This window comes from Heterodontus francisci, chromosome 23 (genome assembly GCF_036365525.1).
Source record: "Heterodontus francisci isolate sHetFra1 chromosome 23, sHetFra1.hap1, whole genome shotgun sequence".
NCBI lineage: Eukaryota > Metazoa > Chordata > Chondrichthyes > Heterodontiformes > Heterodontidae > Heterodontus > Heterodontus francisci.
Genome location: NC_090393.1, coordinates 63376148 through 63401912, shown reverse-complemented (window position 1 = coordinate 63401912; position 25765 = coordinate 63376148). Strand labels below are relative to the sequence as shown.

Below are 25765 nucleotides of genomic sequence, written 5' to 3'. Positions count from 1 at the left end.
GGAATAGGAGGAGTGAAGAAAGCAGGTCAATTTTGAATATTTAGATGAGTCATAGGTCTCAGATTTGCCCAAATGTAGCCTAAAATCAGCGACAACTTGGCAAATCTTCATTGTTTCAAATGTGCTCAACAATAACTGCAAATGCGCTGGAATAGTCAAGTGAAGGGCTTACAGATACGGAAATAAACAATTCAAAAATAAACCATAGTCTGAAAAAATTCAGACAAGACTAGCCTCGAAGCTATTCGAATTTAATAAGCAACGCTTACCTTTGCTTTATTGAAGATAACTCTTGCGGTGGCTTACAGTAGGGCAGATCCCCTCAGAGCGGCCCGAAGGCCGGAGCCTGCCCCGGGCCGGACGGCACCCGCCGCCATTTTAGTTTCCTTCCTCCGAGTCTCTGCTGACAAAATGGCGGCGGGCGGTGAGGCGCTGGCTGTGTCGGCGGGCTTCCAGAAATTTCGCATCGGCTCGGCTGGAGCGGGTAGAGGGCCAGACCGAGTAAAGGCACAATGGCCTGCTTCAGTATGAGAGTTAGTAAAAAAAAAAGGGACTCCCTTAATGCGTTTGCAGTTAGCATCAACTTGTGTTCGTAAATCTGACCGCAAATATTTATACCGTGTTGTGAGCTGTACACAGAGATTCTGCGAGAGGTCTTTACCCTCTTGGAGTGGTTCGCACTGAATATAATCATATGGCAAAAGTGAATTTTTATGACGAGATGCCCGACTTTCTCTAATTCCAAAAGGAATTGTGAAAAGGAAAGGACTATGAGGAAATAGTGGGACCAATAGATATCTCCCTCAAGGAGCCAGCACAAGCACAATGGGCCTAAATGGTGAGACGAGGAACTGTGCATAAGCAGAGATTTAGGGGGTCCCTAAATCGAGATCAATAAAAGCTCGTGGAAGCTATCAAATAAATCAAAAAGGAATGTTGGGCTTTACTGGCCTGTTGGATTTGAGAGAGTTGGTAATCCAAAGAAATGGAAGTTATATAAAACTGGTTGATCCCATTTAGAGCACTGCATTTATATCTGGGCTCCACACTTCAGGAACAATACATTGGCTTTGCAGGGGATGGGGTGAATGTTGTTGAAGGATTATGGAGATTTAAATACCAATTTTAATGAAACTAGAAAGAAACCCTGGATTTCTTTAAAATAAACAGGATTTGGACTGTCTGTTTCCGCCTCCGTAGCATCGTCTGACTTCACCCGTCTCAGTTCCTCTGCAGCTGAAACCTTCATTTGTGCTGTTGTTACCTCTAAGCTTGACTATTCCAACATATTCTTGTCTGGCCTCGCACATTTTACCTTCCATAAACTTGAGTTCATCCAAAACTCTGTTACCCATGTTTTAACTCGCATCAAGACCCATTCACCTATCACCTCTATGCTTGCTGACTTATATTGGCTCCCAGTTAAGCAACATCTTTATTTTAAAATCTCGACCTTGTTTTCAAATCCCTCCATGGCCTTGCCCTGCACTCTTTAATCTCCTCCAGACCCAGCACCCTGACATATCTGCGCTCATCTAATGCCTCTTGAGTTTAATCGCTGTACCACTGGTGGCCGTGCCTTCAGTTGCGGAGGCCCTAAGCTCTAGAATTCCCTTCCCACGCCCCTCCACCTCATTTTCCTCCTTTAAAATGCTCCTTAAAACCTACCTCTTTGACCAAGCTTTTGGCCATCTTGCCTAATCTCTGTGGCTCGGTGTCATATTTTGTTATATAATGCTCCTGTGAAGTGCCTCAGGACATTTTATTGTGTTAAAGGTGCGAGATAAATGTAAGTTGCTTTTGTTGTTTACAGCATTAACCACAAAGGATAGAACACATAATTGTTAACTGCTTAGACGTCTAAATGAGATGATGTACATTTGCAGAGGTAAGGTCAATATTGAAGAAGACAGCTGCCCAGTTAAACCTTGGGAGACAGTGGGAACATTAGAAAAATGCTTTTCCATCAGAGACAGAGAGATGGAGGAAGATGGAAAGTTACTGGGAAGTTTGGTTTGCCAGCAGCCAACATATAAAGAAGGACTGTTTAATCCTCTAAAGAAAGAGAAAAGGTTCAGTTGGCTGGGAAGGAGTCCATCATCCAAGAACCAGCTTAAAATTAGAGCTAGGCCACTCAGTGGTGATGATAGGAAGCACTTCTTCACACACGATGGGTAGTGGAAATCTGGAATTCTTTTCCCCAAAAAGCTGTTAAGACTAGGTCAATTGAAAATTTCAAAACTGAATGGCAGAACCAAGATGGGTGGATAAGGTTAAAATACAAATCAGCCATGATCTAAGTGAATGGCAGAATAGGCTCTAGGGTTTGAATGGCTATATGATTGTATAGGGCAAGCACTAAACCTTCATTTTATCTAGCACTGAATTTAAGTCAGTCTGTTTGAAAATTATTGCATCTGTGCCTCAACTCCACATCCCTTAATACTCTTACCCAACATAAACATATTGATATCAGTCTTGAAGGCTCCAATTGCCCCAGCACCCATAGCCCTTTGGAGGGAGGGAGGGAGTTACAGATTTCACAACCCTTTGTGTGAATAGCTTCCTGAAGGGCCCAGTTCTAAATAGGGGAGCCAGGAGGAACATTAGTGTTCCTGATCCCACAAAAATGCTTGGGAAAGTTGGTCCAGAACTGTTGGTGCAGCTGCTCAGTTCCATTGGGCCAAGCACACACTCCACCAGTGGGAAACCAAAATTGCATTGACCTAAATACAACGTATTGGGACTGAAATAACTTTCAAGAGTAGTGGTAGCTCTTGGTTACTTGCTGGTTCTCATTGGCACATATGTACCTGTTTAATGTGTTTTCTCACTGGGAGCTTTCTGACCCCTTTAATTGCACCTGAACTGTTCAGTTAAATGATTTTGTTTGAGCTGATAAACACCTGAGTATGACAGACACCATCCACAGGTTTTTACCCTTTGAGCACTTTCGGCACTTTTGGCATATTTATGTATAGAAAAATATATTATTCTGTATTCAGTGTTGTGCCCACTGTGTCTGAAGAAAACAGTTCAGCAATGTAAAAACGGCATACGAAGTGGGCAAAAACTAGGACTTTATGCTGTAGTAAATTTACCAGTGGTCATGTCTGTCAAGGACTGGCTCGCACCTACTGAAAAGAACATGACAGGCATGGTGCTCATGAGCTGGTTTCTCCATTGTCAGTGTATACTGATAGACTCACCCCACTCCACTATCTATTTGACACCCTTTGTTGTGACCTCAGTGAGATCATTAATGTTAAAATGAGATATGAACCCCCAGACCAATTTAAAGAATTATACAAAAACAATTCACATTTTAAGACTTTTATTATAACTAAACTAAAAGAAATCTCCAGTAACTAAATAGTACTTTGTAATTAGCTGATACTCCAAATTACAAAGAAATGTATTTTCTTTATTATTAAAACACTTGAAAACATCACACCACACTTATACATCTTTGGTGGTGAAATTTTTGTAGTTAAAAGTCTCAAACTCCTCCCAGTTGCAATGGGTTGGATCTCCCAGACCTTTCTCAAAGTCAGTGTCCTCTTCGTTTACTTCTCCGAGCACTTTTGACCTGGATGTCCGTGAATAAGGCTGAGAAGTGCTTTGGAATGCCCTGAAAGGTGAAAGGCCTGCAGCCACTACTTTTTGCACCTTTATATTCTTGCGTTTTACTTCTGCTTTGCTCTTGTTTTTTAAAAAAACCTGTATTGAATTTTTAAATGTTAGTTTTTATACATTGATTTAAAAGTGTGTTTGTGCTCTGATTAAGTCTAGTAATTAATCCATTATGTAATCAATGGTAATCAGTAGTAATATTAACTGTGAACTTGTTTCTCCCAAGAACTCCTTCATTTTGTTTTCATGCTGGTCAAAGCAGGCCATGTTCGCAGCTGTTGCTTTGTCGAAACTACTGTTTTTCTCTTAAAAATAAAGGCTGTTTCCTATTGTTTAAACAGGATCGGTTCTTATGGTATGTGATGACCCTTGAACTACAAGCCAGGACAAATGCTTGCACATGGGGTGATCAACTATGATGTGGAGGCAGGAGATGGAGTTTAATTGGTGGACAGTATAATCTAATTGACGGCAGGTGAGAGACAGAACAGACTAATTTGGGCTTATAGCAGTTTTGCTATAAGATGGTTGTCTTTCTATACTCTTTTCCTCAAAATTATCTTTCTTTCCTATTTTTATCATAAATAATTACTTAATAAAAATTGCTGTTTTAACACAATTTAGTGTTGTCATTCACTCCTGTTACGTCCAGTGTACGGCTCTGAATCTAAGTTTGATCTGTGTGCATTCACAGAAACTGAGACCACTTTCATTTAGCCCAGAGACAAGGGCAAGGGGGTAGAAGTTTTCCAGCCATTCGTCCTCTGGTATGAAGCAGTAATCAATAGGATATGGGTTTAATCTCTGCTTCTAAGGTATGCTATGTCATATGGGACTGCTTCATAACCTATCTTCTGCTTTTTACTGCCACCCTCCATAAACGTATGCTCATCTAAAACTCAGCTGCCTGTATCCTGACTTGCACCAGGTCCACTCTTCTCACTAACCTACTTTGCCTTCCTGTACGCCAGTGCCTCAAAACTAAAATTCCCATTCTTGTGTTCAAATCCCTCCATGGTCTCACCCCTCCTGATCTCTAACTTCCTCCAGCTCTATTCGCCCCCTGCCCCAACTAACCCAAGAATTCTGCATTCTTCCAGTTCTGGCCTCTTGTACATGTTTGACTTCGTTCACCGTACCATTAATGATCCTGCTGTAAGCCATCGAGCACCTAAGCTCAGAAATTCCATCCTTAAACCTTTGCACCCCTCTCTCTTCCTTTAAAATGCTCCTTTAAAAACTACCTGGTCACCTGTCCGAATGTCTAATCCTGTGGCTCAGCACCAGTATTCTTATACACTCCAGTAAAGCACTTGTGACATTTTACTAAATTAAAGGGACTATATAAATACAAGTTGTTATTGTAGTAGTGACACATTCTAGCCGAAAATCATCTCATTAAAGCAGCTAGTGTAAGTATTCAAGGGACAACATTTGTGCCGATAGATTCAGAACACCTTGGTATGTTTTACTACATTTAAAGGTACAAGTTGTTGTATGCCTGAAGGTTGGTATGTGGGATGGAGCTCTGAAAACCGAATGAGCTTGTTGTGACCCATGATGGCTGTTTCCAAGAATCCCTATTCTTTTCATGTGAGCTATGCTTTTTCTCACTGCTGTTTTCCACTGAAGGATTTGCCTCCCTTACCAGGCAATCCCTTTCCTGAGGATGGTGGTAGTGTTACTGTAATTGGACTAGAAATCCAGAGACCCAGGTCAATACTTGGGCTGTGGGTTCAGATCACACCACAGCAGCTGGTGGAATTTAAATTCAATTAGTTAATAAAATCTGGAATTGAAATCTCGTCTCAGTAATGGTGACCATGAAACTGCTATCTATTGTCATTAAAACCCATCTGGTTCACTAATGCCCTTGTGCTTACCTGATCTGGCCTACATGTGACTCCAGATCCACAGCAATGTGGTTGACTCTTAACTGTCCTCTGAAATAGTCTATCAAGCCACTCAGTTGTACAAAACTGCTACACAAAAGTTGAAAAGAATAAAGCTGGATGGAGCACCCGGCATCGAGCTAGGCACTGGAAATGACAATGACAAACCCAGCCCTGTCGACCCTGCAAAGTCCTCCTAACTGACATCTGGGGACTTCAATGTCAATCACCAATAGTGGCTCAGTAGCGCCAGTATTGACCGAGCAGGCCGGGTTCTGAAGGACATATCGGCCAGACTGGGCTTGTGGCAGGTGGTGAGGGAACCAACAAGAGGGAAAAACCAACTAGACCTTGTCCTCATCAATCTACTTGTTGCAGATGCATCTGTCCTTGACAGTATTGGTAGGAGCGACCACTGCACAATCCTTGTGCAAACAAAGTCCCATCTTCACACTGAGGATACCTCCATTATGTGTGGCCACTGTGCTAAATGGGATAGATTCAGAACAGATCTGGCAGCTCAAACCTGGGCATCCATGAGATGCTGTGGACCATCGGCAGCAGAAGAATTGTATTCAACAACTATCTGTAACCTCATGATCCATACTCTACCAAGGAATCAACCCTGGTTCACTAGAGTGCAGGAGAGCATGCCAGAAGCAGCAGCAGGTATACCTAAAAATGAGGTGTCAATTTGGTGAAACTACAACACAGGACTACTTGCCTGCCCATCAGCGGAAACAGCATAAGTTAGACAGAACTAAGCAATCTCACAACCAACGGATCAGATCCTGCCACATCCAGTTGTGAATGATGGCAGACAATTAAACAACTAACCTAAGCTGCAGGCTCCACAAATATCCCCTTTCCCAATGATGGGGCAACCCAGTGCAAAAGAAAAGGCTGAAGCATTTGCAACCATCTTCAGAGGAAGTGCCGAGTGGATGATCCATCTCGGCCTCCTGAGGTCCCCCACATCACAGGTACCAGCGTTCTGCCAATTTGATTCACTCCACGTGATATTAAGAAACGGCTGAAGGCACTGGATACTGCAAAGGCTATGGGTCCTGACAACATCCCGGCCGCAGAATTAGCCACACCCCTAGCCAAGCTGTTCCAGTTCAGCTACACACTGGCATCTACCTGACAATGTGGAAAATTGCCCAGATATGTTCTGTCCACAAAAAGCAGGACAAATCCAATCCGGCCAATTACTTTCCCATCAGTCTGCTTTCAATCATCAGCAAAGTGATGGAAGGGGTCATCGACAATGCTATCAAGCATCACTTAAATAACAACCTGCTCACTGATGCTCATTTTGGGTTCTGTCAGGGCTACTTGGCTCCTGACCTCATTACAGCCTTGATCCAAGCAAGAACAAAAGGGCTGAACTCAAGAGAGTGATTGCCCTTGATATCAATGCAGCATTTGACTGAGTGACGCATCAAGGAGTCCTAGCAAAACTGGAGTCAATGGGAATCGGGGAAAACTCTCCACTATTTGGAGTCATACCGAGCAATAAGGAAGAGGGTTGTGGTTGTTGGAGGCCAATCATCTCAGCCCCATGACATTGCTGCAGGAGTTCCTCAGGGTAGTGTCCGAGGCCCAACCATCTTCAGCTGCTTCATTAATGACCTTCCTTCAATCATAAGGTCCGAAGTGGGGATGTTCGCTGATGATTGTACTATGTTCAGTACCATTCGCAACGCCTCAGATACTGATGCAGTTCTTTTTTTTCATTCTTTCATGGGATGTGGACGTCACTGGCAAGGCCAGCCTTTGTTGCCCATCCCTAATTGCCCTTGACAAATGAGTGACTGCTAGGCCATTTCAGAGGGAAGTTAGGGGTCAACCACATTGCAGTGGTTCTGGAGTCACATGTAGGCCATAACAGATAAGGATGGCAGATTTCCTTCCCTAAAGGGCATTAGTGAACCAGATGAATTTTTACTACAATCGATGATAGTTTCATGGCACCATTGCTGAGACTTTCAATTCCAGATTTATTAATTGAATTTTTATTAATTGATTGAATTTGGGGGTCACAGTGGCGCAGTGGTTAGCACCGCAGCCTCACAGCTCCAGTGACCGGGTTCAGTTCTGGGCTACTGCCTGTGCGGAGTTTGCAAGTTCTCCCTGTAACCGCGTAGGTTTCCACCGGGTGCTCCGGTTTCCTCCCACAGCCAAAGACTTGCAGTTTGATAGGTAAATTGGCCATTGTAAATTGCCCCTAGTGTAGGTAGGTGGTAGGAGAATTGGGGGAATATGGTAGGGAATATGGGTTAATGTAGGATTAGTATAAATGGGTGGTTGTTGGTCGGCACAGACTCAGTGGGCCGAAGGGCCTGTTTCAGTGCTCTATCTCTAATTTAAATTCCACCAGTTGCCGTGGGGAGATTTGAACCAGTGCCTGGGCCTCTGGATTACTCAGTGACATTATCACTACGCCACCATCTGCCCCAACTTGCACGTTAACTTTGTGATTCATGTACAAGGACACCCAAATCCCTCTGCATACTAACATTTATTCGTCTCTCACCTTTTAAAAAATATTTTGCTTTTCCATTCTTACTACCAAAGTGGACAGACCCCATATTATACTGCATCTGCCACCTTCTTGTGCAATCACTTGAGTTATCTATATCCCTTTGCAGTTTTTTTGCATTCCCCTCACAGCTTAACGTTTCCTCCTGGCTTTGCACTGTCAGCAAACTTGAATATATTAAGCTAAGTTCTTTCATCTATGTCATTAATAAATAAATATTTGAGGCACATACACTGATCCTTGATGCATTCCATCCTGCCATCCCAAAAATGACCAGTTTATTCCGAAGGAAGTTGGAGAGAAAAAAAAAGAGATTAAAAAAACCAAAATCAATGAACACTGTACTGGAGTATGTATTCTACCCCAACTTGCAATTCATGTCCGTATGCAGCAAGGCCTGGACAACATTCAGGCTTGGGCTGATTAGTGGCAAGTAACATTCGCATCACACAAGTGCCAGGTAATGACCACCTCCAACAAAAGAGAATCTAACCATCTCCCCTTGACATTCAATGGCATTACGATTGCTGAATCCCCCACTATCAACATCCTAAGGGTTACCATTGACTAGAAACTGAACTGGAGTAGCCATATAAGTACTGTGGCTACAACAGCAGGTCTGAGGCTGGGAATTCTGCAGCAAGTAACTCACCTGACTCCCCAAAGCCTGTGCACCATCTACAAGGCACAAGGCAGGAGTGTGATGGAATATTCTCCACTTGCCTGGATGAGTGCGGCTCCAACAACACTCAGGAAGCTCAACACCATCTAGGACAAAGCAGCCTGACTGATCAGCACCCCATCTACAAACTTAAAATTCACTCCCTCCACCACTGACGCGCAGTGGCAGCAGTGTGTACCATATACAAGATGCACTGCAGCAACTCACCATGCCTCCTTCGACAGCACCTTCCAAATCTGCAAACTCTTCCACTTAGAAGGACAAGGGCAGCAATTGCATAGGAATACCACCGTTTGCAAGTTCACGTCCAAGCCACACAACATCCTGACATAGAATTATATCGCTGTCCCTTCACTGTCACTGGATCAAAATCCTGGAACTCCCTTCCTAACAGCACTGTGGGTGTATCCACACCAGATGGACTGCAGCAGTTCAAGAAGGCAACTCACCACCACCTTCTCAAGGGCAATTAGGAATGCCAGCAATGCCCACAGCCCATGAAATGAATAATAAAAAAATGTAGGGCAATAATCTCTGCACAAAAGACTCCAATGCCTCTATTGTGTTGGCCAGCACAATACATACTGAGCAATGGACCATCATTCACACTGAGATCCTTAACCATACGTGTCAGTAGATTGACTGCAGAGCCTCGTACTTCTTACACGTTCTAGCTGGAAATCAATGAATAGTGATCACAGGGATGAAATATTTCCGCCAAATGGCAGATTTCCGACATTAGGATTTTGGAAATCTGCCATTGGCTTCTTCCAGCCCGCCAAAGCTTTGAATCCGGCCCTGTGATTGGTCAGTGTCTGTGTCTGACAGCGGGCTGCCTGGCCAGGGTGAGTGTTGATTGGCGGTTCACAGCACAGGCACATTGAAATCAGCCGGCCCTGCTGTTTTCAGGCAGCTGGATGAGTGAGCGGCAATGACCGAGAGGAGAAGGTTTAGGTTTCGTGGGAGACTGGGGAAGGGAGTGGAAGGGGAGACTGGGGAAGGGAGTGGAAGGGGAGACTGGGGAAGGGAGTGGAAGGGGAGGGGGGGAAGGAGTGGAAGGGGAGGGTGGAAGGGGAGGGGGGGGAGGGGGGAAGGGGAAGGGGAGGGGAAGGGGAGTGGAAGGGAGGGGGAAGGGGAAGGAGTGGAAGGGGAGGGGAAGGGAGTGGAAGGGGAGGGGAAAGGGAGTGGAAGGGGAGGGGGAAAGGGAGTGGAAGGGGAGGCGGGGGAAGGGAGTGGAAGGGGAGGCGGGGGAAGGGAGTGGAAGGGGAGGCGGGGGAAGGGAGTGGAAGGGGAGGCGGGGGAAGGGAGTGGAAGGGGAGGCGGGGGAAGGGAGTGGAAGGGGAGGCGGGGGAAGGAGTGGAAGGGAGGCGGGGGAAAGGAGTGGAAGGGGAGGCGGGGGAAAGGAGTGGAAGGGAGGCGGGGGAAAGGAGTGGAAGGGGAGGCGGGGGAAAGGAGTGGAAGGGGAGGCGGGGGAAAGGAGTGGAAGGGAGGCGGGGGAAAGGAGTGGAAGGGGAGGCGGGGGAAGGAGTGGAAGGGGAAGCGGGGGAAGGGAGTGGGAAGGGGAGGCGGGGGAAGGGAGTGGAAGGGGAGGCGGGGGAAGGGAGTGGAAGGGGAGGCGGTGGAAGGGGAGGGGGGGGGAAGGGGGGAGGGGGGGAAGGGAGTGGAAGGGGAGGGGGGGGGAAGGGGAGGGGGGGAAGGGAGTGGAAGGGGAGGGGGGGAAGGGAGTGGAAGGGGAGGGGGGGAAGGAGTGGAAGGGGAGGAGTGGAAGGGGAGGGGGGGAAGGGAAGGGGGGGAGGGGGGGGAAGGGGAGTGGAAGGGGAGGGGGGGAAGGGAGTGGAAGGGAGGGGGGGAAGGGAGTGGAAGGGGAGGGGGGGAAGGGAGTGGAAGGGGAGGGGGGAAGGGAGTGGAGGGAGGGGGGAAGGGAGTGGAAGGGGAGGGGGGGAAGGGAGTGGAAGGGGAGGGGGGGAAGGGAGTGGAAGGGGAGGGGGGGAAGGGAGTGGAAGGGGAGGGGGGGAAGGGAGTGGAAGGGGAGGGGGGAAGGGAGTGGAAGGGGAGGGGGGAAGGAGGAGGGGGGGAGGGGGGAAGGGAGTGGAAGGGGAGGGGGGAAGGGAGTGGAAGGGGAGGGGGGAGGAGTGGGAGTGGAAGGGGAGGGGGGGAAGGGAGTGGAAGGGGAGGGGGGGAAGGGAGTGGAAGGGGAGGGGGGGAAGGGAGTGGAAGGGGAGGGGGGGGAAGGGGTGGAAGGGGAGGGGGGGAAGGGTGGAAGGGGAGGGGGGAAGGGAGTGGAAGGGGAGGGGGGAAGGGAGTGGAAGGGGAGGGGCGGAAGGGAGTGGAAGGGGAGGGGGGAAGGGAGTGGAAGGGGAGGGTGGAAGGGAGGGTGGGAAGGGGAGGGTGGAAGGGGAGGGGGGAAGGGAGTGGAAGGGGGGGGAAGGGGAGGGGGAAGGGAGTGGAAGGGGGGGGAAGGGGAGGGGAAGGGAGTGGAAGGGGAGGGGGGGAAGGGAGTGGAAGGGGAGGGGGGGAAGGGAGTGGAAGGGGAGGGGGGAAGGGAGTGGCAGTGGGGAGGGGAGGGGGGGGAAGGGAGTGGCAGGGGAGGGGGGGGAAGGGAGTGGAAGGGGAGGGGGGAAGGGAGTGGAAGGGGAGGGGGGGGAAGGGAGTGGAAGGGGGAGGGGGGAAGGGAGTGGAAGGGGAGGGGGGGAAGGGAGTGGAAGGGGAGGGGGGGAAGGGAGTGGAAGGGGAGGGGGGGAAGGGAGTGGAAGGGGAGGGGGGGAAGGGAGTGGAAGGGGAGGGGGGAAGGGAGTGAGGGGGAGGGGGGAAGGGAGTGAGGGGGAGTGAGGGGGAGGGGGGAAGGGATGTGAGGGGGAGGGGGGAAGGGAGTGAGGGGGAGGGGGGGAAGGGAGTGAGGGGAAGGGGGGGAAGGGAGTGAGGGGAAGGGGGGGAAGGGAGTGAGGGGGAGGGAGGGAAGGGAGGTGGGGAGGGGAGGGAAGGGGAAGGGAATGGGAGGGGGAGAAGGGAATGGGAGGGGGAGAAGGGAGTGGGAGGGGAGGGGGGGAGAAGGGAGGGGAGTGGGAGGGGAGGGGGGGAGAAGGGAGGGGAGTGGGAGGGGAGGGGGGGAGAAGGGAGGGGAGGGGGGGAGAAGGGAGGGGAGGGGGGGGAGAAGGGAGTGGGAGGGGAGGGGGGGGGAGAAGGGAGTGGGAGGGGAGGGGGGGGGAGAAGGGAGTGGGAGGGGAGGGGGGGGAGAAGGGAGTGGGAGGGGAGGGGGGGGAGAAGGGAGTGGGAGGGGAGGGGGGGGAGAAGGGAGTGGGAGGGGAGGGGGGGGAGAAGGGAGTGGGAGGGGAGGGGGGGAGAAGGGAGGGGGAGGGGGGGGGAAGGGAGTGGGAGGGGGGGAAAGGGGGGAGAAGGGAGGGGAGGGGGGGGGAAAGGGGGGAGAAGGGAGGGGAGGGGGGGGGAAAGGGGGGAGAAGGGAGGGGGAGGGGGGGGGAAAGGGGGGAGAAGGGAGGGGTGGGGGGAGAAGGGAGGGGAGGGGGGGAAGGGAGTGGGAGGGGAGGGGAAGGGAGTGGGAGGGGAGGGGAGGGGAAGGGAGTGGGAAGGAAGGGGGGAGATGGGAGTGGGAGGGGAGGGGGGGAGAAGGGTGTGGGTGGAGAAGGGAGTGGGAGGGGGGAGAAGGGAGGGGAGGGGGGGAAGAAGGGAGGGGAGGGGGGGAGAAGGGAGGGGAGGGGGGGTGAAGGGAGGGGAGGGGGGGAAAGGGGGGGAGAAGGGAGGGGAGGGGGGGGAGAAGGGAGGGGAGGGGGGGGGAAGGGAGTGGGAGGGGGGGAAGGGGGGAGAAGGGAGGGGAGGGGGGGGGAAAGGGGGGTGAAGGGAGGGGTGGGGGGGAAGGAGTGGGAGGGGAGGGGAGGGAGTGGGAGGGGAGGGGAGGGGAGGGGATGGGTGTGGGAAGGAAGGGGGGAAAAGGGAGTGGGAGGGGAGGGGGGAAAAGGGAGTGGGAGGGGAGGGGGGAAAGGGAGTGGGAGGGGAGGGGGGTAAAGGGTGTGGGAGGGGAGGGGGGAAAAGGGAATGGGAGGGGTGGGGGGAAAGGGAATGGGAGGGTGGGGGGGAAAGGGATGGGAGGGGAGGGGGGAAAGGGAATGGGAGGGGTGGGGGGAAAGGGAATGGGAGGGGAGGGGGGGAATGGGAGGGGTGGGGGGAAAGGGTGGGAGGGGAGGGGGGAAAGGGAGTGGGAGGGGGGAAAAGGGAGTGGGAGGGGGGGAAAGGCAGGGGGGGAAAAGGGAGTGGGAGGGGGGGAAAGGCAGGGGGGGAAAGGGAGTGGGAGGGGAGGGGGGGAAAGGAATGGGAGGGGAGGGGGGGAAAGGGAGTGGCAGGGGAGGGGGGGAAAGGGAGTGGGAGGTGGGGGGGGGAAAGGGAGTGGGAGGTGGGGGGGGGAAAGGGAGTGGGAGGTGGGGGGGGGGAAAGGGAGTGGGAGGTGGGGGGGGAAAGGGAGTGGGAGGGTAGGGGGGGAAAGGGAGTGGGAGGGTAGGGGGGGAAAGGGTGGGAGGGGAGGGGGGTAGTGAGGGGAGGGGGGTAGGAGAGGGGGGGAAGGGAGTGGGAGGGGAGGGGGGGAAGGGAAGGGGGGGGAAGGGAAGGGGGGGAAGGGAGGGGAGGGGGGGAAGGGAGGGGGGGGGAAGGGAGTGGGAGGGGAGGGGGGGGAAGGGGAGTGGGAGGGGAGGGGGGGAAGGGAGTGGGAGGGGGAGGGGGGGGAAGGGAGTGGGAGGGGAGGGGGGGGAAGGGAGTGGGAGGGGAGGGGGGGAAGGGAGTGGGAGGGGAGGGGGGGAAGGGGAGGGGGAGGAAGGGTGGGAGGGGAGGGGAGGAAGGGTGGGAGGGGAGGGGGAGGAAGGGTGGGAGGGGAGGGGGAGGAAGGGTGGGAGGGGAGGGGGGGGAAGGGAGTCGGAGGAGGGGCGGAAGGGAGGGGAGGGGGGGAAGGGAGTGGGGGTGGGGGAAGGGAGTGGGAGGGGAGGGGGGAAGGGAGTGGGAGGGGAGGGGGGGGAGGGAGTGGGAGGGGAGGGGGGGGAAGGGAGTGGGAGGGGAGGGGGGGGAAGGAAGTGGGAGGGGAGGGGGGGGGAGGGAGGGGGGTGAAGGGAGTGGGAGGGGAGGGGGTGAAGGGAGTGGGAGGGGAGGGGGGAAGGGAGTGGGAGGGGAGGGGGGGAAGGGAGTGGGTTGGGAGGGGGGATGAAGGGAGTGGGAGTGGGAGGGGAGGGGGGAAGGGAGTGGGTGGGGAGGGGGATGAAGGGAGTGGGAGGGGAGGGGGGAAGGGAGTGGGTGGGGAGGGGGATGAAGGGAGTGGGAGTGGGAGGGAGGGGGATGAAGGGAGTGGGAGTGGGAGGGGGGATGAAGGGAGTGGGAGGGGAGGGGGGGACGGAGTGGGAGGGGAGGGGGAAGGGAGTGGGAGGGGAAGGGATGGGAGGGGAGGGAGGGAGAGGGGGAGGGAGAGGGGGAAGGAGTGGGAGGGGAGGGGGGAAGGGTGTGGGAGGGGTGGGGAGGGGGGGAGGGAGTGGGAGGGGAGAGGGGAGGGGAGAGCGGAGGGGAGGGGGAAGGGAGTGGGAGGGGAGGGGGGAAAGGGAGTGGGGGAGGGGAGTGGGGGAGGGGGGGAGGGGAGTGGGGGAGGGGGGGACGGGAGTAGGAAGGGAGTTGGAGGGGAGGGGGGGGAAGGGAGTGGGAGGGGAGGGGAGGGGGGGGAAGGGTGTGGGAGGGGAGGGGAGGGGGGGAAGGGAGTGGGAGGGGAGGAGGGAAGGGAGTGGGTGGGGAGGGGGGAAGGGAAGGGGAAGAGGAGGGGGGTAGGGGAGTTGAAGGGGAGGGGAAGAGGAGGGGGGGAAGGGGAGGGTAAGAGGAGGGGTGGGAAGGGAGTGGAAGGGAATGGAAGGGGTGGGGGGAAGGGGAGGGGATGAGGAGGGGTGGAAGGGTGGGGGGAAGGGGTGGGAAGAGGTGGGTGGGAGGGGAGGGGACTTAGGAGTGGGGAGGGGTGGGGGGGAGAGTGTGGAGGGGAGGGGGGGAGGGGAAGGGGAGGGGGGGAAGAGAGTGGAGGGGAGGGGGGGAAGGGGAGTGGAAGGGGAGGGGGGGAAGGGGAGTGGAAGGGGAGGGGGGAAGGGGAGGGGGGAAGGGGAGGGGGGAAGGGAGTGGAAGGGGAGGGAGTGGACGGGGAGGGGGGGGAAGGGAGTGGAAGGGGAGGGGGGGAAGGAGTGGAAGGGGAGGGGGGGAAGGGAGTGGAAGGGGAGGGGGGGAAGGGAGTGGAGGGGAGGAGGGGAGGGGGGGATGGGAGTGGAAGGGTGGGGGTGGGAAGGGGTGGAAGGGAGGAGGGAAGGGATGGGAAGGGAGTGGAAGGGGAGGGGGGTAAGGGAGTGGAAGGGTTAGAAGGGGGGGGAAGGGAGTGGAAGGGGAGGGGGGAAGGGGAGGGGGGAAGGAGTGGAAGGGGAGGGGAAGAGGAGGGATGGGAGGGGAGGGGGGGAGGGGAGGGGGGGAAGGGAGGGGTTGCGAAGGGAGTGGGTGGGGAGGGGGATGAAGGGAGTGGGAGTTGGGAGGGGAGGGGGGAGGGAGTGGGTGGGGAGGGGGTTGAGGGAGTGGGAGTGGGAGGGGAGGGGGATGAAGGGAGTGGGAGTGGGAGGGGAGGGGGATGAGGGAGTGGGAGGGGAGGGGGAAGGGAGGGGGGAAGGGAGTGGGAAGGGTGGGGGATGGGGTGGGAGGGGAGGGGGGATGGGAGGGGGGATGGGGTGGGAGGGGAGGGGGGGAAGGGAGTGGGAGGGGAGAGGGGAGGGGAGGGGGGAGGGAGAGCGGAGGGGAGGGGGGGAAGGGAGTGGGAGGGGAGGGGGGGGAGTGGGAGGGGAGGGGGGAAAGGGAGTGGGGGAGTGGGGGAGGGGAGTGGGGGTGGGGGGAGGGAGTAGGAAGGGAGTTGGAGGGGAGGGGGGGGAAGGGAGTGGGTGGGGAGGGGAGTGGGGGGAAGGGTGTGGAGGGGGGGAAGGGAGTGGGTGGGGAGGGGGAGGGGGGGAAGGGAGTGGGTGGGGAGGTGGGAAGGGAGTGGGAGGGGAGGGGGGAAGGGAAGGGGAAGAGGAGGGGGGTAGGGGAGTTGAAGGGGAGGGGAAGAGGAGGGGGGGGAAGGGGAGGGTAAGAGGAGGGGTGGGAAGGGAGTGGAAGGGAATGGAAGGGGTGGGGGGAAGGGGAGGGGAAGAGGAGGGGTGGAGGGGAGGGGGGAAGGGGAGGGGAGAGGAGGGGTGGGAGGGGAGGGGACTTAGCGAGTGGAGGGGAGGGGGGGAGAGAGTGGAAGGGGAGGGGGGGAAGGGGAAGGGAGGGGGGGAAGGGAGTGGAAGGGGGGGGGGGAAGGGGAGGGGGGAGGGGAGGGGGGGAAGGGAGTGGAAGGGGGGAGTGGACGGGGAGGGGGGGAAGGGAGTGGAAGGGGGTGGGGGGGAAGGGAGTGGAAGGGGAGGGGGGGGAAGGGAGTGGAAGGGGTGGGGGGGAAGGGTGTGGAAGGGGAGGGAGGGGAAGGGAGTGGAAGGGGAGGAGGGGAAGGGAGATGAAGGGGAGGAGGGAAGGGAAGGGGAGGGGGGGATGGGAGTGGAAGGGGAGGGGGGGAAGGGAGTGGAAGGGGAGGAGGGAAGGGATGGGAAGGGAGTGGAAGGTGAGGGGGGTAAGGGAGTGGAAGGGTTAGAGGGGGGGGAAGGGAGTGGAAGGAGAGGGGGGGAAGGGGAGGGGGGAAGGGAGGGAAGGGAGGGGAGAGGAGGGATGGTAGGGATGGGAGGGGGGGAAGGAGGTGAGGGGGGGAGGGGGGAGTGGAGGGGGGGAAGGGAGGGGTTGCGAAGGGAGTGGGGGGGAGGGGGGGGAAGGGAGTGGAGGGAAGACCGGTCCTCAGGAAGCCCAGCAGCAAGCTGAAGGCACCTTTGCAGTGTCAACAGTGTTGCGATTGAGGCTGGGCACTATAGCGATGGCAGACCCCACCTATTCAAACATCCACGTTTGCAACAGGCATGCGCTTATACTGGATAAAAAGCAATAACAATTTGTATTAATGTCCATATCAAAGAGCCTCTTAAGAGCTCAGTTTATTTCGGGAAGCTGTTAGTTTGTTAAGGTGCCCGGAATGTAATAAAAGAGGCAGACTTCATTTTAATTTATATTTTTGGATGAGAATCCTTCATCAAAACCTGCACAAGATATTACACTTCCGCCCCCTCCACAAACTCCACTCACTGGTTGTCCAGCGGCCAACCTCCCACCACACACCCTCCTGCCCCCCAACACCCCTCCCACACTCTCCTGCCCACCACCCCCCCCCCCCTCCCCCCCACAGCACCCCTCCCATACCCCCTGCTTTCTTGATGGTAATTAAAGGTAAACAAAGGAAAACCAATGTTTCTACACATTTGAAGTGGCCTGGAAGTATTTGCATTCATTACAGATCATTAACAGTGCTATGATTACAGGATTCCTTGTCAAAACAAAATTTGAGATCTTTTTGTCTTCGGCCACTAATTTTCAGAATTTTGGTCTTTGGCCACTCTCACCTGGTGATCAAGAGCAGGTCTACCCCTCCCTAACCCAAGAATTCTGCTAACATTGGGAGAGGACCTGGTGACTCCAACATAGCCTCTGTATGTTTCACTCATTGTCTGTTGAATTAGTATCATGGTCAAAATTTGATTCATAATTGGAAATGTTTATTTTTGGATACTGTAGCACGCTCAAGGACACAACTGCCCACCACTGGCAGGTGGGGTACACAGGCGTCAATACACAAAATTTCAAGTCCAGTTTGTCTACAGAAAGGTCATGACGGTCCCATTTTTCCCAATCTGCCACTTCTCCAAAGGATAAAATCGAATCAGGATCCTGGAAAGAAGTAGTTAAGAGGTTAGGGAATATCAAATCATAGTTCCATTGTGTGCATTTCTGTTAAGAGACACTTAATTGGATAAATCAAGATTGTCTTTGCCAGCCACTTAGGGCAACAGTATGGAGCTTCATGGAACATACAGAGAGTTCAAATTAACATTCCCATTCGTTTTCATTTCCCAAGTTACTAACACTAACACGTTCTGATGTTCTAATTTAGGATGTATGAGCCAACAGCCCTTTTGAACCTCCCAAGTCTGCATAATCCAAGCCATCCAATAAAGCAGAATTAGATCAAAGTTACTTGGCCTACATGACTGGATGTGGATACTCAAAGATAAACTGACAAGATAATTTCCTCAATCATTTATCTTCTACATGTTTTCAGCCTTGCATGAAGTATCACAGTAGAGAAATCTGATCACCTGAGTTTTGAACCTTGGTCTGTGAGTTTACTGTTTCCTGACAAAGCAACAGTTGGGTTGCTATAAATGACCACATTTTTCTCCTCAATTTTCTCTGCTTTGTAAGACCCTGGTGGACACTTCCATGGGGTTGTTCCCGCCCCACTACCTCTCCTAGACTGATCTGTCCCCACTACTTTTCCTGGGTGATTATTCATGTGTAAGCCTAACAAGTGTCAGCAGGCTCTTGGACTGTAGAGGGCATCGTAGCCAAGTCCAATCATCACAGTGTAGCACAAAGGCATTGTGACCAGTATAACATCCTAACCATTATATTGTCTGCAATCAGTTTAACTCAAGTAACAGGAATCAAACTCACAGGATATCAGATTTTTCTATCGTGACACTATTGTTCGCGCTGGTCGGCACTTGTAAACAAAAAAGTAATGTACCCAATGTTTTTAAAAGGATCCACAATTATTTTTTAAATTATAACTTTTTATTTTGTAGACAGGTATATACCTACAGTCAGTAGTGCAGAGAGTGCTGGAACAGAAAATGCTCAAGTACTTTCCACCATTGAATATATGCAATTCTCAAAACAAATAGGAAACAAGCCTGTACTATTAGATCAGATTTTCTCTTGCCACTCCTGGTGCTGACTTCTGCTGGGTTCTTAAATCAAGGCACCCACCAATTGGATAGAAAGTTGGCTTCAGGACAGAAAACTAGAGTAGGTGCCCAGTTCCGGTCACTGCACTTTTGGAAGGATGTGAGGGTCCTTGAGAGGGTGCAGAGGAGATTTACCAGAATGGTTCCAGGGATGGGGGAATTTTAGTTACAAGGTTAGGTTGGAGATGCTGTTGTTCTCCTTGGAGCAAAGGAGATTCAGGGAAGCTTTAATAGAGGTGCGCAAGATTATGATAGGCTTAGATAAGTCAGACAAGGGAAAAACTGTTGTTTTTCAGACTGGAGGATGGTAGACAGTGGTGTTCCCCAAGTGTCAGTGCTCGGACTACTGCTTTTTTTGCTATATATAAATGTCTTGGATCTTGGAATGCAGAGTAGAATTTCAAAATTTGCCAATGATACCACACTTGGAGGTGTGGCAAACAGTGAGGATGATACCAACCACCTGCAATAGGCTAGTAGAATGGGAAGACAAGTGGCAGATGGAATTTAATACAGACAAGTGTGAGGTGATGCATTTTAGCAGAAGGGATAGGGTTCTAAACCCTTTCTAAACCAGTTCTAAAGAGTGTGCAGGAATAGAGGGACCTGGGGGTGCATATGCATCGATCTTTGAAGATGGCAGGATATATTGAGAGAGTGGTTGGCAAAGCATTTAAGATCTTAGATTTCATAAATAGAGGCATTGAATACAAAAACTGTGAAGTTATGCTGAACCTTTATAAAGCTCTGATAAGGCCCCACCAGAGTAGGTGCCCAGTTCTGGTCACTGCACTTTAGGAAGGATGTGAGGGTGCAGAGGAGATTTACCAGAATGGTTCCAGGAATGGGGGGATTTTAGTTACAAGATTAGGTTGGAAAAACTGGGGTTGTTCTCCTTGGAACAAAGGAGATTGAGGGAAGATTTGTTAGAGGTGTACACGATTATGACAGGTTATAAGTTAGACAAGGAAAAACTGTTCCCATTAACTGATGGTACAAGGGCTAGGGGGACACAGATTGAAGGTTTTGGGCAAGAGATGCAGGGGGTATGTGAGGAAGAACTTTTTTTACGCGGTGGGTGGTAATGACCTGGAACTCGCTACCCATGAGGGTGGTGGAAGGGGAGACAATCAATGACTTCAAAGGGAAATTGGATGAAAACTTCAAGGAAATAAACTTGCAGGGTTACGGGAATTGAATGGGGTAGTGTGACTGACTGGATTGCTCCGCGGAGAGCTGGCATGGAGCCAATGGGTTGAATGGTCTCCTTCTGTGCTCTTACCTTCCGGGAGCGGAGAGCAGTCAGACCTCTTACAGCACGCCGGAGTTTTGAAAAAAAAAGAAAAAAAAAGCCAACAGTGACATCACAGGAGAGCTGCAAGGTGATTGGTTGGTGAGTCACTGCTGTTAGGGAATAGCTCTAAATAGCTGGGTAAGTATCTCAGGTAAGAAAAGTTTAAAGTTTATTTCAAATATAGCAAGTAGTGTTTTTTTTTTAGGAAGTTCGGTAGTAACGAGGACCAGGGAAGAAGGGCCCTAGAGTAACTGATATTATTGGACATTAAGATCTTCCGGAAGGTTTAATTTAATTTAAAGGGTTAAGTCATGGCAGGAGAGCTCAAAGCCGTGGTGTGCTCCTCGTGCTCCATGTCGGAAGCCGGGAACAATTCCAGTGCCCGGGACCAGCATGTGTGCAGGAAGTGTGTCCAGCTGCAGCTCCTAGAAGCCCGGGTTTCGGAGCTGGAGCGGCAGCTGGGGACACTGTGGAGCATCCACGAGGCAGAGAGCATCGTGGATAGCACGTATAGAGAGGTGGTCACACTGCAGACTCACAGGCAGGAGGGGAATGGGTGACCATCAGGCGGAGCAAGAGGACTAGCCAGGCAGTGCAGGAATCTCCTGTGGCTATTCCCCTGCAAAACAGATAAACTGCTTCGGATACTGTTGGGGGGAATGGCCTCTCAGGGGAAAGCAGCAACAGCCCAATTCGTTGCACCACGGTTGGCTCTGCTGCGCAGGGGAGGAGTAAATGGTGTGGGAATGCAATAGTTATAGGGGATTCAATTGTAAGGGGAATAGATAGGCGTTTCTGTGGACGCAAAAGAGACTCCAGGATGGTATTTTGCCTCCCTGGTCAAGGATGTCTCAGAGCGGTTACAGGACATTCTGAAGGGGGACGGTGAACAGCCAGTGGTCGTGGTACACATTGGTACAAACGACATAGGTAAAAAAAAAAGGATGAGGTCCTAAAAGCAGAATTTAGGGAGCTAGGAAGCAAGTTGAAAAGTAGGACCTCAAAAGGTAGTGATCTCAGGATTACTACCAATGCCACGTGCTAGTCAGAGTAGAAATAGCAGGATATATCGGACGAATACATTACTGAAGAGATGGTGTGAGGGGGAGGGTTTTAGATTCCCGGGGCATTGGGACCGGTTCTGGGGGAGGTGGGACCAGTACAAACTGGACGGGTTACACCTGGGCAGGACTGGGACTGATGTCCGAGGGGGAGTATTTACTGGAGTCGTTGGGGAGGATTTAAACTAAAATGGCAGGGGGATGGGAACCTTTGCAAGGAGTCAGAGGAGGGGGCGAAACAAAGACAAGAACAAAAGACAGTAAGCTGAATAAGAAAAGTGATAGGCAGAGAAATCAAGGGCCAGAATCAAACAGGGCCACAGTTAAAAATATTGGGAAGAGGACAAGTAATGTCAAAAAGACAAGTCTTAAGGCTTTGTGCCTTAACGCGCGGAGCATTTGCAATAAAATGGATGAACTAATCACGCAAATAGATGTAAACGGGTATGATATAATCGGGATTACAGAGACATGGCTGCAAGTTGACCAGGGATGGGAAATGAACATCCGGGGATAGTCAGTATTTAGGAAGGACAGACAAAAAGCAAAAGGCGGTGGAGTTGCATAGCTGGTTAAAGAGGAAATTAACGCAATAGTGAGGAAAGAGTTATTACCTCTGACGATGTGAAATCTGTATGGGTAGAGCTGAGAAACACTAAGGAGCAAAAAAAGTTAGTGGGGGTTGTCTATAGACCCCCAAACTGTAGTGGTGATGTTGGGAATGGCATTAAACAGGAAATTAGAGATGCATGTGATAGAAACACACATCTGTAATTACGGGTGAGTTTAATCTGCATATAGATTGGGCAAATCAAATTAGTCACAATACCGTAGAGGAGGAATTCTTGGAATGTATACGGGATGGTTTTCTGGACCAATATGTTGAGGAACCAGCTAGAGTACAGGCCATCCTAGACTGGGTATTGTGTAATGGGAGAGGAATAATTGACAATCTAGCGGTGCGAGACCCCTTGGGGATAAGCAATCATAATATGATAGAATTCTTCATCAAGATGGAGAGTGACGTAGTTGATTCTGAGACTAGGGTCCTGAATCTTAGTAAAGGAAACTACGAAGATGTGAGGCGCGAGTTGGCCATGACGGATTGGGAAACGTTACTTAAAGGGATGACGGTGGATAGGCAATGGCAAACATTTAAAGAGCGCACGGATGAACTGCAACAATTGTTTATCCCTGTCTGGCGCAAAAGTAAAACGGGAAAGGTAGCCAAACCATGGCTTACAAGGGAAATTAGAGATAGCATTAGATCCAAGGAAGAGGCATATAGATATTCCAGGAAAAACAACAGACCTGAGGATTGGGAGCAGTTTAGAATTCAGCAAAGGAGGACCAAGGGATTGATTAAGAAGGGGAAAATAGAGTACGAGAGCAAGCTTGCGGGGAACATAAAAACTGACTGTAAAAGTTTCTGTAGGTATGTGAAGAGAAAAAGATTGGTGAAGACAAATGTAGGTCCCTTACAGTTAGAAACAGGGGAATTTATTATGGGGAATAAAAAAATGGCTGACCAACTAAATGCATACTTTGGTTCTGTCTTCATAAAGGAGGACACAAGTATTATACCAGAAATGTTGGGGAACACAGGGCTTAGTGAGAGAGAGGAACTGAAAGAAATCAGTATTAGTAGGGAAATGGTGTTGGGGAAATTGATGGGATTGAAGGCCAATAAATCCGGCGGGCCTGATAGTATGCATCCCAGAGTACTGAAGGAAGTGGCCCTAGAAATAATGGATGCATTGGTGGTCATCTTCCAAGATTCTATAGACTTTGTAATAGTTCCTACAGATTGGAGGGTAGCTAATGTAACCCCACTATTTAAAAAGGGAGTTAGAGAGACAGCAGGGAATTATAGACCAGTCAGCCTGACTTCGGTACTGGGGAAAATTCTAGAGTCCATTATCAAAGATTTTATAGCAGAGCACTTGGAGAACAGTGGTAGAATCGGACAGAGTCAGCATGGATTTACGAAAGGGAAATCATGCTTGACAAATCTACTAGAATTCTTCGAGTATGTAACTAGTAGAGTTGATGAGGGGGTGCCAGTGGTTGTGGTTTATTTGGATTTTCGGAAGGCTTTCGACAAAGTCCTACATAAGAGATTAGCATGTAAAATTAAAACGCATGGGATTGGGGGTAGTGTATTGCCATGGATAGAAAATTGGTTGGCGGACAGGAAACAAAGAGTGGGGATAAATGGGTCTTTTTCCGAATGGCAGGCAGTGACTAGTGGGGTACCGCAGGGATTGGTGCTAGGACCCCAGCTATTCACAATATACATTAATGATTTAGATGAGGGAACTAAATGTAATATCTCTAAATTTGCAGATGACACAAAACTGGGTGGGAGGGTGAGTTGTGAGGAGGATGCAGAGAGGCTTCAGGGTGATTTGGACAAGTTGAGTGAGTGGGCTATTGCATGGTAGATGCAGTATAATATAGATAAATGTGAGGTTATCCACTTTGGTAGCAAAAACAGGAGGGCAGATTATTATCTGAATGGCTATAAACTGAGAGAGGGGAATATGCAGCGAGACCTGGGTGTTCTCGTACACCAGTCACTGAAGGTAAGCATGCAGGTGCAACAGGCGGTAAAAATGGCAAATAGTATGTTGGCCTTCAGAGTGAGAGGATTCAAGTACAGGAGCAGGGATGTCTTGCTGCAATTATACTGGGCCTTGGTGAGGCCACACCTGGAATATTGTGCGCAGTTTTGGTCTCCTTATCTGAGGAAGGATGTTCTTGCTATAGAGGGAGTGCAGCGAAGGTTTACCAGAGAGATTCCTGGGATGGTGGGACTGATATATGAGGAGAGATTGAGTCGGTTAGCATTATATTCGCTGGAGTCCAGAAGAGTGAGGGGGGATCTCATAGAAACCTATAAAATTCTAACAGGACTTGACAGGGTAGATGCAGGAAGGATGTTCCCGATGGTGGGGGAGTCCAGAACCAGGGGTCATAGTCTAAGGATACAGGGTAAACCTTTCAGGATTGAGCTGAGGAGAAATTTCTTCACCCATAGAGTGGTGAGCCTGTGGAATTCGCTACCACAGAAAGCAGTTGAGGCCAAAACATTGAATGTTTTCAAAAAGGAGTTAGATATAGCTCTTGGGTCTAAAGGGATCAAAGGGTATGGGGCGAAAGTGGGAACAGGTTACTGAGTTGGATGATCAGCCATGATCATAATGAATGGCGGGGCAGGCTCAAAGGGCCAAATGGCCTACTCCTGCTCCTATTTTCTATGTTCCTATATATGCTTCTATGACACCTGCCCATTCAGATGGGTATTAAAGAATGGTCGTACCCATTTCTCTTCAATGTCAGCATAAGCCCCTGTGCAGATTAAGCTTCTAGCATATGAGACATTATATTCTGATGATAGGTTATCGGCCTGGAATGTTAACTCTGTTTCTATCTCTTCCCTGATGCTGTCGAACTTGTTGAATATTTCCAGCATTTTCTGTTTTATTTCAGATTTCCAGCATCTGCAGTATTTTGTATTTTGTCTCTTTCAAGCTTCAGAGCCCCAAGGGCATGTATAGGAGTTCCTGTCAGCCCTGGTGCAAAATCTAGGACTAAACTGCGAGGTAACAGGTGGAGGAGAGACGTCTAGCCTACACACTTCTGTCACCAATTAAAACAATAACGTCCCAAGATGTTTTACAGAAGCATTATTGAACAAATGTTGACAACAAGCTACATAAAGAGATATTAGGGCAGATGACCAAAAGCTGCCTCAGGAGGTAGGTTTTTAAGGAACACCTTAAAGGATGAAAGGGAGGTGTAGAGGCTCAGGAAGGGAATTCCAGAGCTTAGGGCCTAGACAGGTGAAGGCACAGCCACATTTGGGGGAGCAATCAAAATCGGGAATGTTCAAGAGCGCAGAAATCTCGGGGCGTTGTAGGGCTGTAGGAGATTACAGAAATAAAGAGGGGCGAGGCTGTGGAGAGATTTTAAACTTGAGGTGTTTAACCAGGAGCCAGTGTAGATCAGCAACTATAGGGGAGATGGGTGAGTGGGACTTGGTACAAGTTAGGTACACAGGGAGCAGAGATTTGAATTGCATCAAATTTGCAGAGAGTAGAAGTACCCCTCCCCCTTGCATCCCCTCCTCCCACCGGCACCATCCTACACCTGTGTAGGGGCCCCAACAACCCCACTGCCTTGTGGGCGTCTCGGGAGAGACCAAGGCTAAGGGAGTAAACCCTAACAGAAAATCCGGAGCGGAACCTCGTAGGCGGTCATGTGTCACCTTTGGCATGTTTCCGGCAGTTCCTGCAGCCATACTGGTGCCAAACGTCGTGTCCTGCACTCCTTTGGACCCCACCAGAAAGGCCGAGAGGGGGGTTTTGACGACTGGGCAACTCTCAACCTCCATAAATTTGCCCAGGCATGCGCCGGCGCGTATCCATTGTCTCTCGAGATAAGGAGGCCCAAAGAAGAAGAAGAAGAAGAAGAAGTAGGGATGCTGGCGAGGAGTGTGTTGAAATAGTCAAGCCTAGAGGTAATAAAGGACGGTTAAGAAGTTCAGCTGCAGATAAGGTGAGGCAAGTATGGAGTCGATGATGTTACGGAGGTGGAAATAGGCGGTTTTAGTAATGGTGCGGATGTGTGGTAGGAAGCTCATCTCGGTGTCAAATGTAATGCCAAAGTTGTGAACAGACTGGTTCAGCCTCAAGACAGTTGACAGCGAGAGGGATAGGGTTGGTGGAAAGAGAAC

The 25765-nt window shown here is 51.5% G+C and overlaps 2 protein-coding genes and 1 long non-coding RNA gene across 5 annotated transcripts in view; 1 reads left to right on the top strand and 2 right to left on the bottom strand.

Moving 5' to 3' along the window:
* The window catches only part of klhl22 (kelch-like family member 22), a 61767-nt gene extending 61345 nt beyond the window's left edge, over positions 1-422 (bottom strand). For all 3 annotated transcript variants that reach the window (XM_068055423.1, XM_068055422.1, XM_068055427.1), the window contains exon 1: positions 270-422. The gene's annotated coding sequence lies outside the window, so the exon portion shown is untranslated. The remainder of the gene's footprint in view (positions 1-269) is intronic.
* Positions 403-24690, top strand: LOC137382876 (uncharacterized). Its single transcript, XR_010977303.1, has 3 exons — positions 403-533; positions 3975-4108; positions 24520-24690. It is a non-coding gene; the product is annotated as an uncharacterized lncRNA (long non-coding RNA).
* Positions 17400-25765, bottom strand: part of ddt (D-dopachrome tautomerase) — a 28383-nt gene continuing 20017 nt past the window's right edge. The window contains exon 3 of the mRNA XM_068055428.1: positions 17400-17593. Coding sequence (XP_067911529.1) covers positions 17521-17593 — 73 coding nt within the window. The 3' untranslated portion in view covers positions 17400-17520. The remainder of the gene's footprint in view (positions 17594-25765) is intronic.